General features: G+C 32.6%; 1 protein-coding gene across 5 annotated transcripts in view; it reads right to left on the minus strand.

Moving 5' to 3' along the window:
• LOC127712162 (mediator of RNA polymerase II transcription subunit 15-like) overlaps positions 1 to 20,344 on the minus strand; it is a 151,505-nt gene that overhangs the window by 73,296 nt on the left and 57,865 nt on the right. For 4 of the 5 annotated variants that reach the window (XM_052218452.1, XM_052218451.1, XM_052218450.1 and 1 more), the window contains exon 4: positions 1,815 to 1,931. In XM_052218452.1, coding sequence (XP_052074412.1) covers positions 1,815 to 1,931 — 117 coding nt within the window. Of the gene's footprint in view, positions 1 to 1,814; positions 1,932 to 18,691; positions 19,271 to 20,344 lie in introns of those variants that run through there. The other variant, XM_052218454.1, reaches the window with a different exon arrangement.

Below are 20,344 nucleotides of genomic sequence, written 5' to 3' on the forward strand. Positions count from 1 at the left end.
ACCAATGAACCATGAAAATGAGGTCATGGATAGATAACTACCTATCAGACAGTTGTGTACATGAACACCTTACGATCCTTCCATACACCAAATATAACTGACCTACTGCTTAAAGTATCTGAGAAACAGACCTAATCACATAACATATTAACCTTGATCACTGATCAATGAAATGAGATCAAAGTCAGGTGAACCCTGTCTGATAGATGATGTAGACATTGAAAAAGGATCCCAAATACCAATTGACAGATGGAAACTTTGTAACATAAGGGATCTTTATACAAGGTATGGAGCATCAAGGTCTTCTACCTTCTGAAATATACAGCTTAATACAAATAGTTTATGCCACTGCTGGATTAGCATCTATGTTATAATGTGTCTCCCATTCTGCAACTTTCATAGCAGGTGAGACAATAATTTCAGGTGGTACCAAAATAAATCTAAGAGTAAAATTTTGAAACATCTGAACTGGTAGAACAACAATTAAGAGAAGCATTATGTTATTTTTTCTAAAGTCTTTTAAAATATAACAAAATCATTCAGGTGGCACATCATGCTTGATTGCAAATACCCTAAAAAACTGACCAATGAATCCAGTTTAGAAAAAATTAAACCCCACAATTTTCTTTTAAATTTCTGACATTAACAATTCATTACCATATTTTCTGACAATTCATATGTAAGACTTTTTTTTTATTATTGAATGAGTCTTTAAATCATAATTATTTTGTTTGTCACACTCTGTTGAGATATAAAAATAAGAAAATGTGGCCTAATTGCCAATAATACAACTATCCATCACATGACCATAGACTTATATATGGCCGTACTTTGACCTATAATGGTTTACTTTTACTAATTGTGACTTGGATGGAGAGTTGTCTCATTGGCACTCATACCACATCTTCTTATATCTATTTATTCTCGAGTTATTTTCCAGAAACCAGAAAATCCAAGTTCTTTGGCCCCTAATTTCTTTACGGTTTGAGCCATAACCTTCAAAATCAATCCCAACCTTCTTTTTGAGATATGGAACCTTGTGGTACAATTTCATAGAGATCCATACCCTTATTGTCCTGAAACACGAAAAATGCTTGTTTTTAGCCACTAATTCCTAAACAGTTAGGACAATAACCCCAAAAATCAATCCCAACTTTCCTTTTGTGGTATGGAACCTTGTGGTACAATTTCATAAAGATCCATACACTTATTCTCACATTATTGTCTGGAAAACCAAATGTCATCTGACAACAATAACGACTACAACACTAACAACATCATAACATTATATGAAAACTATCCATCAGAGTCCAAAATGATGTGGATGCAAGTAACTTCAGTTGAGCAAAACAAATAACAAACATTCACTTGTTAACTATATTTTATTCTAACAAACACTTTTTTTCTCATTCTCACAAACACAATTTTTTGGTCCTCACAAACACTATTTTCCCTGCATGAAATTTTTTATTTTACATATATGCTGGACACAGTATCCTAATTTTTCTAAGAAGTGAATAGAATAGGCTGAGTTTAATTTCCTCTACAATTCTAAATATTCAGATACATTTTATATCTATGACCATAATTCATTAACAAAACTTAAACCGTTAAAAGAATAAATGGATTTAATTTTCTCAAAGTTTAAAAAAAAGTATTTAATGTATGAAACAGGAACATGAGATGTGTTTTACAGCTGCATTATTATCTTCTGTTATAGAATTAGATGAGGAAACACAATTGAATGTCTAAAGTAAATGAGTAATACCCTAATATAAAACATGGAAACCTAATGAAATACATACTTGACTAACCTTGTTGTCCCATACCTGGGGTGCCCTGCATTGCCAGATTCTGCAGGGCATTAATGGGGTCTTGCATGCCGACCTGAGGCATTCCACCAGGTGCTGCTCTTCTTTCTCTTTGAGAATCTGTCAAAATACAAGGTAAATCAGACTGAGAAACAATCATCATGTTTTATCAATCTCTGGCCTTCACATCAAGTGTAATTTGTTTCTACACAAATCTTTCTTAACAAACTTTTTCATTGATTTTTACATTTTCATCAAAACAATGCTTTCAAAACATTAATTTTCTAATTTTCGTAACTGTGAATGATTGGCAGTATCATGCTTTGCCAATTTTAACAAACAAAACTATTTTATATTTTCTAAAAACAATCTCTCATTTATCAAGTGTTTATAGATTTCCAGCTCTGCATTCTGATAAATTTATAGAACCTGTAAAATACTTTTTTCTTAGGTTAAATGCAATGTTTTTAACTGTCAAGGTTTCTTTTATATTGGTACATTTTCATGAGGCATTGTGTTCTTCATTTATAAAATTGTCTTATGTAATTGATTAATAAAAAGAAGTGGACATTTCAACTTTTTTCAAAGATTTCCTTATCAATTCTATTTAGTTGCAGGGCAACACAGTATTTAGACTGTTTACCCAGCAGTGATCTGATGACAGCCTGCTTTCATTTAAATACATGTTGACTGGCTTCTTACAGTTTGCCCTTTAAGTATAAGAAACCAGCTGTTTAAATATTCTCAAACCAAGACAAATTGTATTACTTTTTGTATTAAAAAAAACAAAACAAAAAAGAAAGCTTTGCTTATATTAAATCTCCCAAAAACTAAAAAATATATTTATGTCAAATCAATATGTGCTTTTATTGAAATTACAACTAATACAATATTTCATCACTAAACATGAACAAATTCCTGTTTTACTGTGTGTCCTTATCTATGGAGAAGGTATGGATCACCAGTTTAAAAAAGAGTGAACAGAATGGTCCATTTAGGGCTGCTATTATAAAGAATGGTCAATGTAGGGATGCTATTATAAAGAATGGTCAATGTAGGGCTGCTATTATAAAGAATGGTCAATGTAGGGCTGATGATAAAAAGAATGGTCCATTTAGGGCAGCTATCATAAAGAATGGTCCATTTAGGGTTGCTATTATAAAGAATGGTCCATTTAGGGCTGCTATTATAAAGAATGGTCCATTTAGGGCTGCTAACATAAAGAATGATCCATTTAGGGCTGCTAATACATTAAGAATGATCCATTTAGGGATGCTATTATAAAGCATGTAGGATAAACATTAATGCTACAAAAATCTAACAACAAAGGCATACAAAAAAATGGACATGATAAAGTTATTGGTCGTTCCTTCGTTATTGTTTTAACTATTAAAATTCATAGCTAAAAATACTTTGTCATCATAAAAGGTCAAACCACATGTATAGCATTATTATGATGTAACTTATCAATTTCAATGATCTTTTCCGAACAAAATACAATTGCTTTAGGCTAAATTACTTTTGATGTTGTCTCTTGACTATATATAGAGTGTACCAAAAGGGGTGTTGGGTTGAACATTTCAAGAAAACAAAATCTTAATTCTATTTTTCTTTCATGATTACCACACCTTCATTATAGGATCAGGCTTTCATGCTTCAAGAAAAAATAATAGTAAAGCTTTCATTTCAGTCTGTACCAAATACATATGTTTTAGGATAAAACCTTCCTACTTTATTTAATCTAACCCAGATAATAAATTCAATAAAACAATATTGTTCTGCCAACAGTCTTTGTTCAAATTTGTCTATCAGACAAACATTACAAATGTAGAACATGTTGTATTTAATCATTTAATGACATTCAACTTCCGAGCAGGGTTCATACTAATGGTGGAAAAATATAATCAAGTTTATATGATGCATAGGTGGCTTTGATGCAAGGCAAAGTTTTAGCCCCTATTAAACAATACTCGTTTTTCAGTCTCAGTAATTATAACTACTTAAGGCCAGATTGAGGACTTAAATCAGTGTCACAAACTCATACTGGTAACTGTGAATATGGACTCATTTATTATATCACAAGTTAAACGAGTGGAGTGTCAGATAATTAATAAGACAGAAATATCTTAATACGGTATAATAAAATGCTTTGCTGAGTGCAGCCTGATACGACCGCAGAGATCAAAACCCTGAACAGTTGGTACAAATTTGGACACAATATTCAAGCTTGATACTGTCTGAATTTGGATTGTGATCAAATTTTTGACATAATATAGATTTGACACAAAATAAATGTGGTCAAAGATCTTACAAATCTATTGCGCAATACTGTGCAATTGAAGATTTCTTCTTGAAACTTTTCAAAAATTCAAAATTTGAAAAATTTTGAAAATAAAATTTGAATCCTCTAAAAAGATTGGGGAAAAAAATCCCCCCCCCCCCCCCCCCAACTTTTTGAAACCCCCCTTGGAGCAATAACCCCCAAACTCGATCCCAGCCTTTCCTTTGTAGTATGGAGCCTTGTAGTACAATTTCAGATAGATCCATACACTTAAACACAAGTTATTGTCTGGAAACTAGAAAAATGCTTGTTTTTGGCCCTTTTTTGGACCCTAATTCCTACATATTTGGGCAACTAACCCCAAACTCAATCCTAGCCTTCCCTTTGTGATATGGAACCTTGTGGTACAATGTCAGAGAGATCCATACACTTACACACAAGTTATTGTCCTGAAACTAGAAAAATGCTTGTTTTTTTGCCCTTTTATGGCCCCTAATTACTAAAATTTTGAGGGAATTGCCCTCCTTTTTGGCCCCTAATTCCTAAAATTTGGAGGCAATTACCCCCAAAATCAATCCCAGCATTCCCTTTGTGATATGGAACCTTGTGATACAATGTCAGAGAGATTCATACACTTACACACAAGTTATTGTCATGAAACTAGAAAAATGCTTGTTTTTTGCCCCCTTTTTGGCCCTTAATTTCTAAAATTTGGAGGCAATTACCCCCAAAATCAATCCCAGCATTCCCTTTGTGATATGGAACCTTGTGATACAATGTCAAAGAGATCCATACACTTACACACAAGTTATGTCTGGAAGTTTCAAAAATGCTTATTTTTGGCCCCTTTTTGGCCCCTAATTCCTTAACTGTGGGTACCATAACCCCCAAAATCAATCCCCACCTTCCTTTTGTGGTATTGAACCTTATGGTAAAATTTCATTGAGATCCATTCACTTAAACTAAAGTTAGAGTGCGAAAACTAATGTGTCTTCACACGACGACAACAACGACGACAACAACGCCAACGTCATACCAATATACGACCACAAAAATTTTTCTGCGGTCGTATAAAAATAAGGAGATGTAGTATGATTGACACTGAGATAACATTTCACACAAGAAAAATAAAGGAAGTGAACAACTACAAGTCACCATATAGGCTTCAACAATGAGTAAAACCCATACTGTGTAGTGATGTAGGCTTCAACAATAAGTAAAACCCATTCTGTTTAGTGATGTAGGCTTCATCAATGAGTAAATCCCATACTGCATAGTGATGGAGTCTTCAACAATGGGCAAAACCCTTTCTGTATAGTGATGTAGGCTTCATTAATGAGTAAAACCCATACTGTGTAGTGATGTAGGCTTCATCAATGAGTAAAACCCATACTGTATAGTGATGTAGGCTTCATCAATGAGTATAACTCATACTGTGTAGTGATGTAGGCTTCATCAATGAGTAAAACACATACTGTGTAGTGATGTAGGCTTCAACAATGAGTAAAACCCATACTGTGTAGTGATGTAGGCTTCAACAATGAGTAAAACCCATACTGTGTAGTGATGTAGGCTTCATCAATGAGTAAAACCCATACTGTGTAGTGATGTAGGCTTCATCAATGAGTAAAACCCATACTGTATAGTGATGTAGGCTTCAACAATGAGTAAAACATATACTGTGTAGTGATGTAGGCTTCAACAATGAGTAAAACCCATACTGTATAGTGATGTAGGCTTCAACAATGAGTAAAACATATACTGTGTAGTGATGTAGGCTTCATCAATGAGTAAAACCCATACTGTGTAGTGATGTAGGCTTCATCAATGAGTAAAACCCATACTGTATAGTGATGTAGGCTTCAACAATGAGTAAAACATATACTGTGTAGTGATGTAGGCTTCATCAATGAGTAAAACCCATACTGTGTAGTGATGTAGGCTTCATCAATGAGTAAAACCCATACTGTATAGTGATGTAGGCTTCAACAATGAGTAAAACATATACTGTGTAGTGATGTAGGCTTCAACAATGAGTAAAACCCATACTGTTTAGTGGTGTAGGCTTCAACAACGAGTAAAACCCATACTGTGTAGTGATGTAGGCTTCAACAATGAGTAAAACCCATACTGTATAGTGACTGATTGACCATTACCTAAATATCCATGTTTTGATCAAATATTTTATTGTTGGGTTACTGTCTTATTGATGTCAACCACATACCTTTGTTTATATTGATTGTGATTTTGATTTGAATCAAAGTGTTAGTTATGATTAATATATATTATGATAAATACTATACTGTTTGGAAACTTTACATGAAACCAAGTGACAAAAGCTTGTGAATAAATTTCAACAGAATCTGATGTAAAATAAATTGCTTCGCCGAGCGCAGCTTGATACGTCCGCAGCGGTCCAACCCTGAACAGTTGGGGCAAAAATGGACGCAATAATCGCGCTTGATACAGGTCTGAATTTGGATTGTAATTAAATATTTGACATATGACAGGTTTCTGACACAGAATAACTGTAGTCAAAGAACTTAGAATTGGTTATATGATTTGAATTTATATTCAATTTTTTGCTTTTGTGCAATACACTTTGCTGTTGCGAAATGACCCCCCCTCCCCCCACAAAAAAAAATTAAATTTACCCCCCTCCTTTTTTTTTTGCTTTTGTGCAATACACTATGCTGTTGCGTTGCGTATTAACCAACCCCAACCCCCCCAACCCAACCCCACCACCACCACAACACACATTTTTTTTTTGCAAAAAAAATAATATTTGAAGAATTTTTCTTTTTAATTTCTGAAATCTGAAATGAGAAAAAATTGTTCACCCCCACAATTTCTTTTAACCCCCCCCCCCCCCCCTTTTTCCCCCAAAAAAATTCTTTCCCTCAAGATATGGTCATAATCCCAATTCAAATTTCCAATGGAGTTTGCAACCATAATTACCCATTTTAATTTACCATAGTGCTAACTTAATATATTTTATAATAGAATTTAAAATATGGTGTCAAATCTTTCATATGGATTTTTGCAGATTTTTTTACTGGTCTTCCTTTATAAATATGCATTTCTTTAAACATAATTTAAAAGCAGTGTAAGGGAGGTAATCAAAACGTTGTATTTGGATTACCTCCCTTACACTGCTTTTAAATTGTCTTAATTGTTCATTAACCATTACTTTATACATAATTTAAAAGCAGTGTAAGGGAGGTAATTCAAATGATGTATTTGAATTACCTCCCTTACACTGCTTTAAATTATGTTTTGTAATAAAGTATTTGTCCATTAACCAGGACACCCTTTTTTCCCCCTTTTTTGCCCCTTATTCCTAAATGGTTTGAGCCATAACCCACCAAATCAAATCCTAACTATACCTTTGTGGTATAATTTCAGAGAGATCCATACACCGTTCCACAAGTATTTGTCTGGAAACTAGAAAAATGCTTATTTTTGGCCCCTTTTTGGCCCCTAATTCCTTAACTGTTGGTACCATAACCCCCAAAATCAATCCCAACCTTCCTTTTGTGGTATTGAACCTTATGGTAAAAATTTCATAGAGATCAATTCACTTAAACTAAAGTTATTGTGCGAAAACCAATGTGTCTTCGGACGACGACGCCGACGCCAAAGTCATACCAATATACGACCACAAAAATTTTTTGCTGTTGTATAAAAAACTAAAATAGTAATTAATTCAATGCAGGCAATCAGTTTTCTAGTTGAAATTGTTTTAATTTTTGATATGTCAGGGCTTTTTATAGCTTACTATGTGGTATGGGTTTTTGAAGGCCATATGGTGAACTATGGCTGCTTACTTCGGAGTTCCATGCCATTTGGCCTCTCAATACTTTATATAGACAAACACAAAGCTTTACCATACCCACAAACTTATATGCTATGGTAGGAAACAAAAAAACTCTTTCACATGTTACCATCAGACATTTTATATCATAATTGAGATTAAAATGGCAGGAAAATTCATATGGTTTTATCACTAGTGTTAGTTGGTCAGTACCATACTTTGTGCTAAAAACAAATTGAAAATTAGTATTTTATACAGATAATAAAGATAAATTGCTAATCTTAATATAAACAAAAATTAATGAATAACTTCATTGAGTCTTATGTTTGATAAATCAATTTTTGCTTACTCTTTCTACCTTTAATTAATATAAAAGATGTGCAAACAACTGTGTTTAACACTTTGTTCCACAATGTCTAAAGCAATTTTAGATTCTATTACAATTGTTGCCATTTTCCACCTATATAAAATCTGCATATAAGTATGTGTTTATCACATATTTCCATAATGTCTAGGGTTGTATAAGCTCCAGAACTAAATATTACTATGGTTTCCTTTCCATCAGACTGTAAATAATTCAATGAAGAATAATCTAATAGAGTATTGCTAGAGGTAAATGTCTATGAAGTCAAGAGTTCACTTTTGTAGGCTCAGATTGTCATGCAATATCATAGCAAATCTTACAAGAATCATTTTATCTTTTTGAAAGATGTGCATGTTTCTTCTTTTTTTGACTGGAGTGAACATCAAGTGGTCTTTATGCAGGTTTCAACAATGTCATAACAGTTCAAGGTACCATAAAAACCATACTTATAGACATTCTATAGACAAATAGGGTAAACATAAGTTGGTAGAACAGTCACAATGTCAATTTTATAAAAATTTTGTGAGCACACATTTTATAGATCCAGATTATATTACAACATTTCTTCAGATTTTCAAAGCACAGATGCAACATGATCAACAGCTAGCAAAGAGTTTGGCTCAAACTTGGGCCTAGATTAGTCTTGAACTTCATGAAGTGATCTGTGAGCTTTTACTCTTGTTTTGAATATCTCACTGTGACTGGAAATGGTGAGGTGTTTTAAGTATGAGTAGGGAATTTGTGTCCTGAATTATTATGCATCATGTTCTTTCTTTTCCATGACTTATGTTACAGCTGTAATGTACACTTTAAGGTTATATATATATCTCTTGTACTAGAGTCAAGACAAACATAACCATTGAACAAAACTTCATTTAGTACTGTGGATTCATTTATTTTTGTAGTTACCAATTTTCGTGGATTGAGAAAAAACTTTGAGGATATCTGATTTCATGGTTTTGCAAAAGTATGCATACACTCAGTTAGCCTATAGCACATTTGTAATGCATTGAACAGTGAAATTTGTGGTTTACCCACAAAATCCATGGAAACTGGTATCCTACAGATAATAAAGAATCCACAGTATATATGAATGACTGAAGTTAATTTAAAAATAAAATAACATGTTTAGTTTTTTTCACTTCATGCAGATCATTCACATGGCTTAACATGGAAACATCATAGTATGATTAATAAAATGTCCTTTATCACACATATACTTGACTGCTGACAGTGCTGTTTACATCAGCAGAAAATTATTTCTGTATATCATCTGAGTCAATATGGCATCTGTTTCAATATTTGTTCAATCATGCAGTGCTATCCTTTATAATATATGTGTAAAACTTAAACTTTATTTCCTATACTTTGGAAGTACTGGGTATCAATTCTTTGCAGTATTTCAATAATCTCTACAACTATAAGCATGTGACATAGTATAAACATTAACAACATCACTATTGAGAAAACTGGCTTGTTCCAAGGTTCTTAATATTTAGCTGTATTTAACCAATTCTTTCAAGGTTCTTAATACTTATTGGCTTAATTAGATCATCAACAAATTTCAAGAAGAAATAAAATGCTCCGCAGGGCGCAGCTTGATACGACCGCAGAGGTCGAACCCTGAACAGTTGGGGCAAGTATGGACACAACATTCAAGCTTGATACAGCTTTGCATTTGGATTGTGATTAAATATTTGACACAGCATAGGTTTCTGACACAGAATGAATGTGGTCTAAGAACTTAAAAATTTTAAATTGGACATTCACCTATTATGGTCCAATATCCAAAATCTAAATACATGGTTAGATTCAGCATATCAAAGAACCCCAAGAATTCAATTTTTGATGAAATCAAACAAAGTTTAATTTTGGACCCTTTTGACCTCAATGTGGACAAAGTTGATAACGGGGCCCAAAAATCAAAAATCTAAATACATGTTTAGATTCAGCATATCAAAGAACCCCATATATTCAATTTTTGTTGAAATCAAACAAAGTTTAATTTTGGACCCCGATTTAGACCAACTTGAATCTGGGCCCATAATCAAAAATCTAAATACATGTTTAGATTCAGCATATCAAAGAACCCTAAGAATTCAATTTTTGTTAAAATCAAACTAAGTTTAATTTTGGACCCTTTGGACCTTAATGTAGACCAATTTGAAAACGGAACCAAAAATTAAGAATCTAAATACACAGTTAGATTCAGCATATTAAAGAACCCCAAGAATTCAAGAATAAAACCCCATTGAAATTGGTCAAGAAATAAGCAATTTATATGAAGTATCTTCTTTTGCACAATACTGTGCAATTAAATATTTCTTGCTATTGCGCAATACTGTACAATTGACAATTTCTTGCTATTGCGCAATACTGTGCAATTGAAGATTTCTTGCTATTGTGCAATACTGTGCAATTGAAAATTTCTTGCTATTGCACAATACTTATTATATAATAATTTACACATCCTGTTTGGTGTGTATCTCCTCCATATCATTATTATTTGCTTTTAAATATAAATCAGAAATAACCAACTTAAAATGGAAAATTTTAAAAGAAAAAAAAAGGAAAAAAAAAAAAATCCCCCCCAAAATTTTTTGAACCCCCTTATGATTCATCACCCCTAAACTCAATCCCAGCCTTCCCTTTGTGGTATGGTACCTTGCAGTACAATTTCAGAGAGATCCATACACTTGAACACAAGTTATTGTCTGGAAACTAGAAAAATGTGTTTTTTGGCCCCTTTTTGGCCCCTAATTCCTAAAATATTGAGGCAATTACCCCCATCATCAATCCCAGCCTTCCCTTTGTGGTATGGTACCTTGCAGTACAATTTCAGAGAGATCCATACACTTGAACACAAGTTATTGTCTGGAAACTAGAAAAATGCTGATTTTTGGCCCCTTTTTGGCCCCAAATTCCTAAACGTTTGAGGCAATTACCCCCAAACTCAAACCCAGCTTTCCCTTTGAGATATGGAACCTTGTAGTACAATTTCAGAAAGATCCATACACTTACACACAAGTTATTGTCCTGAAACTAGAAAAATGCTTGTTTTTTGCCCCTTTTTGGCCCCTAATTCCTAAAATATTGAGGCAATTACCCCCATCATCAATCCCAGCCTTCCCTTTGTGGTATGGTACCTTGCAGTACAATTTCAGAGAGATCCATACACTTGAACACAAGTTATTGTCTGGAAACTAGAAAAATGCTTATTTTTGGCCCCTTTTTGGCCCCAAATTCCTAAACGTTTAGGGCAATTACCCCCAAACTCAAACCCAGCTTTCCCTTTGTGATATGGAACCTTGTAGTACAATTTCAGAAAGATCCATACACTTACACACAAGTTATTGTCATGAAACTAGAAAAATGCTTGTTTTTTGCCCCTTTTTTGGCCCCTAATTCCTAAAATTTTGAGGCAATTACCCCCAAAATCAATCCCAGCATTCCTTTTGTGATATGGAACCTTGTGGTACAATGTCAGAGAGATCCATACACTAACACACAAGTTATGTCTGGAAGTTACAAAAATGCTTATTTTTGGCCCCTTTTTGGCCCCTAATTCCTTTACTGTTGGTACCATAACCCCCAAAATCAATCCCAACCTTCCTTTTGTGGTATTGAACCTTGTGGTAAAATTTCATAGAGATCCATTCACTTAAACTAAAGTTAGAGTGCGAAAACCAATGTGTCTTCGGACAACGCCAGACGACGACGACGACTAACAAGGACGACGACTAACAAGGACGACGCCAACGTCATACCAATATACGACCACAAAAAAATTTTTGCAGTCGTATAAAAATGACACCTAAAAAATAACAGAGTTTACAGTATCTATACTGAAAATTTGATATAAATTAACATATTTGCCCAGTTTTGTATTAATTTTCTATTTTTTTTAATCTTTGCACACTATGATTTTGAAATATAATTTATAGTTAATAAACATATTGAATGTTAATAAGCAATATTTGTGAAGTATGATCCAGACTGATAATGAGGGTAAAAAGAGATGGTCCTTGCATGGATACAACATTCAAAATGATGACAGCAAGGTTTGTATAATCGACAACATTATCAAATGAAATATGATCAAGTTCTAATTCATCATAAAAGCAGAAATTATGGTAAAACCAATTTTTCAGTTCAATAGTTTACAGCAAAATATCCCTCCACATCCATGCAAGATAGTGCATTCTAAATTTGCTTAGATCAACTAGATATATCATGCATACGGTCAAAATTGATTGTTACATGTTTGCTTAATGTTCAGTGGCTAATATTTCATGCATATTCAGGACAAGACATTCAACAAATAAACAATTAACGCAAAAGGTGGGCAAAATGGGTCAAGTAGGATGAAGGCTGGAAATTTGGACAGCCAATGGAAAAAGAATGTATGTTGATTAGGGGCATATATGTTGCCTAGTCTATTGCAGAGACTACCTTTGTGTTTGCAGGTGCAGAGTGTATGGCATTTGTCCCACATAAGGGAATGGATTGAATGTGGGACAATTGGTTGCAAATTCAAATATCTAGCACATCCAAACAGAGGGCCCACTTCAGCAAACTTTTATTGCCAGACATTAAGTCTAGGGATTACCATATTTCTATACCTATTAAGTCAACCCTTGGGGTAGAAAGAGTTGAAAGCCAGAGTACCAAAAGTTGAGATGATCTACAAAAACAGGTATGGCCAATGCCCCCATATATTGGTCAACATGAACTTACATTGGGAAATGCTTTTGAAACCCATTTGAATTTATATATCAAACAGTCTCATTACATGTAATATATAAATAAGATTTTTCTATAATTATAACATGTATCTATAAAATCAAAATGTGTTTAAATCTACATGATTCCAGAAATATGCCATAATGCTGTTTGAAACTTAGTGTACAACATGAAGTAATGATGCTGTGAAATTTAATAATTTCAAAAAACTCTTGATGTAATGACCCTGGCATGAAATAAATCAATTCCAATAGGTCTTTCCACCTTAACTAAAATGGAACCCAAATTAGGCAATTGGAAATAATTCCTGTATTGACATATAAAACAGCTATAGTATATAGTGTAGTCTGTAAATGACATATAAAACAGCTATAGTCTATAGTGTAGTCTGTAAATGACATATAAAACAGCTCTAGTCTATAGTGTAGTCTGTAAATGACATATAAAACAGCTATAGTCTATAGTGTAGTCTGTAAATGACATATAAAACAGCTATAGTCTATAGCGTAGTCTGTAAATGACATGTAAAACAGCTATAGTCTATAGTGTAGTCTGTAAATGACATATAAAACAGCTATAGTCTATAGCGTAGTCTGTAAATGACATATAAAACAGCTATAGTCTATAGTGTAGTCTGTAAATGACATATAAAACAGCTATAGTATATAGTGTAGTCTGTAAATGACATATAAAACAGCTATAGTCTATAGTGTAGTCTGTAAATGACATATAAAACAGTTCTAGTCTATAGTGTAGTCTGTAAATGACGTATAAAACAGCTATAGTCTATAGTGTAGTCTGTAAATGACATATAAAACAGTTCTAGTCTATAGTGTAGTCTGTAAATGACATATAAAACAGTTCTAGTCTATAGTGTAGTCTGTAAATGACATATAAAACAGCTATAGTATATAGTGTAGTCTGTAAATGATGATACTAACAAATGTTTTGAGATGTCAACAGTATTCATTTAACCATCCATCATAATCATAATATATCTATTTTTGTGTTTTATCCTTGACCAGAAGTGACCTCGGTATTACTATTTATACAATCTCAATAAATGTCATGGTTTAACAAATAAACAAATATCCATTGTGTCTTTTTTCAACAGCAAAACTTGCCATCCTAAATCATTGGTTTCAAGTGCATTATTGGGATATGTTTTTTAAGACTTGATCTGGTCTTCAAAGATACAAGTAAGAGTCAGTAGAAAGCCAAGTTTTTCATGGATGGTAAAAGAATGTGTAATAGCTATAGATTTCTATGTATTGTATTGTCAGAATATAAAAGGATCTCCCTTGTTAAAGAGTATAAATTCATTGGTTTTTTTTACAAGATATAAGCAGTTACCCACCCTTTTATCGTGATGTCTAATAACAGTATGACAGTTTGTTGCTATCTAAACTTAATCTTTATTTAATATTAAATCCAACACTTAGTAGTAATTAAGTGATATTTAAAGTCTACAGAAATTCAGACTTAATATATAAACATAGAAAAACAAAATGTCTGAAACTGAAAATAAAAGCAACATATACATGCAAACCAATAAACAAACCGCAAAATTGGTGTCTTTGAGTTAATTGTCTTAACAATTACTTTTACAGCACAAACCTGTAAATTCTATGACATTAAAAGTTACAGTGAACAATTTTGATGCTTCAAATTTTCAGGGCTAGTTGCGTCCTAAATGTATCTCTTATATAATGTGTCTAATACGTTTTCAAATGATATGTGTATAAAGGCTTTATTAAAATAGAAACAATTCATGTAAAGCCTGGACAACAGATTTTCTGTCACTAAACCTTCCATAACAAGAGTGCACACGCTGAAATGTCTCGCCTTCTTTACTAACCATTGATATTATGTTGATAGTCCTAAATATAAAGCTTTACTACAACTATCACATAAACTTAACATGATCCAAGAAAATGAGGTCAAGGTCATATAAACCGAAAGAGAAATACATGTACACCTTACAATCATTCAATACACTAAATATAGTTGACCTATTGCTTATAGTTTCTAAAAAACAGACTTAACCAAGACAAAGTTCAGCAGGAAAACTTAACATTGACCAATGAGCCATGTAAATCAGGTCAAGGTCATATGATATCTGGCAGACAGACATAAACACCTCATAAACATTCCATACATCAAATATAGTTCACTTATCAAAAAGAGTATAAGAATAAAAATGGAACAAGACATAAAAAAATTTACACTGAGCAATGAACTGTGAAAATCAGGTCACGGTCAGATGACACCTGCCAGCTAGACATGTACACCTTACAATCATTCCATACACCAAATATAGTAGACCTATTGCAAACAGTATGAGAAAAACAGACTAAAACACAAAAACTTAAGTAAAACCACCAAACCATGAAAATGAGGTCAAGGTCAGATGACACCTGCCAACTAGACATGTACACCTTACAATCATTCCATACACCAAATATAGTAGACCTATTGCATACAGTATAAGAAAAACAGACCAAAACACAAGAACTTAACACTGATCAATGAACCGTGAAAATGAGGTCAAGGTCAAATGAAACCTGCGCGACTGCATATAGATCATAAAATATTTCCATACACCAAATATAGTTGACCTATTGCATATAGTATTAGAAAAAAAAGACCAAAACTCAAAAACTTAACTTTGACCACTGAACCATGAAAATGAGGTCATGGTCAGATGACACCTGCCAGCTAGACATGTACACCTTACAATCATTCCATACACCAAATATAGTAGACCTATTGCATACAGTATAAGAAAAACAGACCAAAACACAAAAACTTAATTATAACCACTGAACCATGAAAATGAGGTCAAGGTCAGATGACACCTGCCAGTTGGACATGTACACCTTACAGTCCTTCCATACACCGAATATACTAGACCTATTGCTTATAGTATCTGAGATATGGACTTGACCACCAAAACTTAACCTTGTTCACTGATCCATGAAATGAGGTCGAGGTCAAGTGAAAACTGTCTGACAGGCATGAGGACCTTGCAAGGTACGCACATATATAGTTATCCTATTACTTATAATAAGAGAGAATTTAACATTACAAAAAATCTTAACTTTTTTTTCAAGTAGTCACTGAACCATGAAAATGAGGTCAAGGACATTGGACATGTAACTGACGAAAACTTCGTAACATGAGGCATCCATATACAAAGTATGAAGCATTCAGGTCTTCCACCTTCTAAAATATAAAGCTTTTAAGAAGTTAGCTAACGCCACCGCTGCCGCCGTAGCCGCCGCCGCTGCCGCCGGATCACTATCCCTATGTCGAGCTTTCTGCGACAAAAGTCGCAGGCTCGACAAAAACCCCATAATATTGATGTATATCAATCAATTTCGGTTTCCTTAAATAGAATCATTGATTGGTAGTTTTAATATGTCACCTGATAACATAAACTGACCAATTTAATTGAGTGTTATCTACTTTGAATCAAGTAGCTAAACAGTTTGCATGAATAAAACAACTTTCCACTTCCAACTACAGCTTTTCATGAAAAAGTATAAGACCAATAAGCTCCTCTGATTTCCATAAAGCCTTATTTAAGTAACTATGAAGAAATGAAAAGAAATATGTGTCCTGCATAAATTAAAGGGGTACAGCTCACCAATGATAAGCATTCAGGAAGTGGCAGCAGCAATGGAAAGCAATGAAAGTGCATCATACAGTGTAACATGCTCATATAAAGATTGATACCAAATTTCAGGAAGCCCAGATTCTTAGGTCTTTAGAAAAATGCAAAAGAAAGTTCCATACATTGCAATTATATGAAAGAATATATAAGAATGTGGTCAGGTTAGGAAGTTGGTGAGCCATGGCTGTGAAAACACATCACACAGTGTTGTCTGCTCACATGAAGCTTGAGATTCCCCCAGTTTTTTGGTATGGTTGTGTTGCTCAGTCTTGAGTTTTCTATGTAGTGTTTTGTATACTCATGTGTTTGTCTTTTGGTCTTTTTAGTTTTTTGCCATGGGATTTTCAGTTCATTTTCCACTTATGAGTGTGATTATCCGGTATCTTTCACTTCTCTTTAACATATATATAAGTATTTGGTAAACAGGAAGTTCATGAGCCATGGCTTTGAAAATGTATCATACTGGAAAGCATGTTCAAATGAAGCTTGATACAGTTTCTGGAAACTGTAATTTGTAGTTCCAGAGTCAAAGGTCAGGAACATTTCAAACATAGCTAACATGTATAAGAATATACATCTACAGCATTTGGTCTCTGGTGGATAGTGTCTCTTTGGCAATGCTACCACATTTCCTTATTTTATCTATAATGAAGTGGCATTGAATTAGTGTTTATGAAGGGATGGTAATACCAATGGCAACATAGTGAAATATTTGTTTATTCTGGAGTTTTCAATCATTATTTTTAGATGAACTGGGCAAGACAGACAAGGATATGATTATCTTCACAATTCATCAGCAAAAAGAATTTGACATGCTCACACAAGTTTTACAGTTATATATCTGAGATTAAATATAATAGGTAATTTCTGTCCTGTGAATGCTTAACATAGAATAAGAAAGGAATCTTGTCCTCTACTTCATGTAGTGAACAATTAGTAAAAATAACTTTCCACCATAGTATGCCCTAATGTTTCTTCCTTGATCTATCAATGATGAATAATATTAATTGATTGGCCAATTAACAGCTGTATCAAGCTAACATGTATATAGATAAGTTCTTTAATGTAAGATGTGCACTTTTTTCTTGTTACTTATTTAATTTAATATAGTCTTAATACTGTTTTTTAATGTCACTTTTAAAAAAAAATTTTTTTTTTAAATATGGTATCTTGCATGTGGAAAAAATTATAGATTTCTATAAAGATGTTCAAGTAGGATGGTTCACAGATGTGTTATTTAATTAACTTCAATCTTTCATGACAACAAATCACAGTATAACCTGCAGCAAAGTATTTTCATAAATAAATTTCTGTTTTATTGTAAATACTTGAGGATATAAATATACTAGAACTAGGTACATATTACAGTAGTAAGTCCAATATGGAGCTTAAAAGTCAAGGTTAAAAGATCATCAGTCATTTTGATGGTCTGTCAGATATTGACTAAAGTCAGCATAAATCAGTTTAAACCAGTGATAAGTGACCTTTGGAACCAACACACTAAATTTCTACATCCTATTGCCCTTATTTTTTTTTTTACATAACACCAACATTTTTATCCTTTATCAAACATAAGTTTGTCTGCTGAAGTAACAGTGCTGGATACATATGATTTAAACTGAGATGCAATTAAACACAACAAAACTGGGAATTAAAAATACACAAACACCAAGACATTTAGTACATATTTGAATTTCTCTCTGTACTTGTAATATTGTTGCCCCTTGTTGACCCATTAATTTTTAATAAAGTATTCTTCTTTTATAATATAATTTTAATCCTACTTCTATTTATTTGCTCTCAAGTTTATCTCACATTGTATAAATTTGTATTCATAACTGAGAACAGCAGCCTTAACTTTTGATGGATTATGGTACATCATATTCCCCAATACACATTTCATCAATAAATATAATCAGTATTTACAGAGGTTTATCACCTTTGGTTATTGACAAGATCATCATAAAACTTTACAATTAAGTAAACAAAAAATGATACATACATGTGTAATAGTACATCTGAGGATTCCATCCCATGCTATAAGGTGGACCAGCCATTTCTCTCCTAGTATGCATGGTGTTTCGATTAAATCCTGATATTTTTTCTGTCGTTATCCAATGACTTGAGGACAGTTATATATTGATGGATGAATAATTGAATCTACTCCTAGCATGGACAATAGTTTTCAATTCCAACCTTCTGCAGTTATATTTTTCTCTTATAGTGCATTAACATGTATTTGCAAAATAAAAAAATGTGCACATTATCGAAAAATGACGTCAATAAGTTTTTTGACAGTTTAAGAAAGTCTTTCCATGAAGCAATCAATTTTAAGATTTTTACAATCTGCTTGTCCTTTCCCTGCAGTAATCCAAATTTTTCTTCAGCATCAAATGTTCACTTAAGATGCTTCAAAATCCGATGAAAAAAGATTTTCAAGATGAAAAACCGAAATCATTATTTAGACGTTAAGTAAGACATAATGTATTTTCAATACAATTTGCCAGAATTCTAAACTAATAAGCAAACACTTGTGAAAAAAACATCATTTCAAAATAACAATTATCAATGATTTATTATATTATTTCATTATTTTACTAAAATTAAACCTATCAGCTAAAAAAGTCAAAATAAATTTATATAGAAGTTAAATCTAAGAGGTTTAAAAAAAACCAATTCATTTAATGATAATTTGGCTAAATAAATCTCATTTATTTTTTGTATCCAAAAAAATCTAATAATAAATCTCAGCTTACAGAAAAAATCCAATACACTGGAACAATAAACAAATCAAACTTTTCTTTTTCTTTCAACACAAACAACTTTTATCCAATGTGGAAATAAATCACAAAGTTTGCTCATAATTAATGCTGCATGTCTTTTTTAAAGCTGAAGCAGATAAAAACATGTATGACTTTGAAATTCCACTCAAAATGTAAATGATATATCTGGAATTAACAACAACAAACAATGGATCCGAGGAGTTGGAAAACAAAACTCAGCATACAGGCTGTGACATATTCAGGTTCAATTTCATCCATCTATTAGAATGATACTGTTACAATCAATATTCTATAATAAGCAATAATTCCCCTCATTTAATCCCTTGAAAAATATCCATATATTTAGCATCTTTATCAGACAAACAGCAGTTGACAACTAGTTTTAAGGTTTTCAGTTCTTACTCATGAAATACATCATTTTATACATAAATACATTGTCAAGGCCTGTCACCTTTGATTTATATAAAATATAAATAACAAAGAACTTGTTTGACAGTCTAAACATCTTTGCATGTTCAATGTAAAAAAAAGTAAAATTTCTATAATCAAAAATTTTTTTTTCAACTATTTTCTTTTTTTGGAGATAAATAAAAGATAAGTTTTTGATAGATCTGTTTAGCATCAGAAAATAGAAATTAATAATACTGGTAATATTAATATATAATTGTAATTAGTAAATGAGAGAGTTAATATAACCTGCCTGGTACAGAGAACCTAGGTTGCAAATAAGGAAATAAATAGAAATTTAGGTTTTAGATATACCCATGAGGGCAGGGCGTTAGCTGATTAGGTGAAATTAATATACATCAAGATATTATAGTTATTGTAAATGATTCATTTCAATATTTTAGGAGATTTTCAGCACTTTGACC

Source organism: Mytilus californianus, unplaced genomic scaffold (assembly GCF_021869535.1).
Source record: "Mytilus californianus isolate M0D057914Y unplaced genomic scaffold, xbMytCali1.0.p SCAF_8, whole genome shotgun sequence".
In the NCBI taxonomy this organism is placed as follows: domain Eukaryota; kingdom Metazoa; phylum Mollusca; class Bivalvia; order Mytilida; family Mytilidae; genus Mytilus; species Mytilus californianus.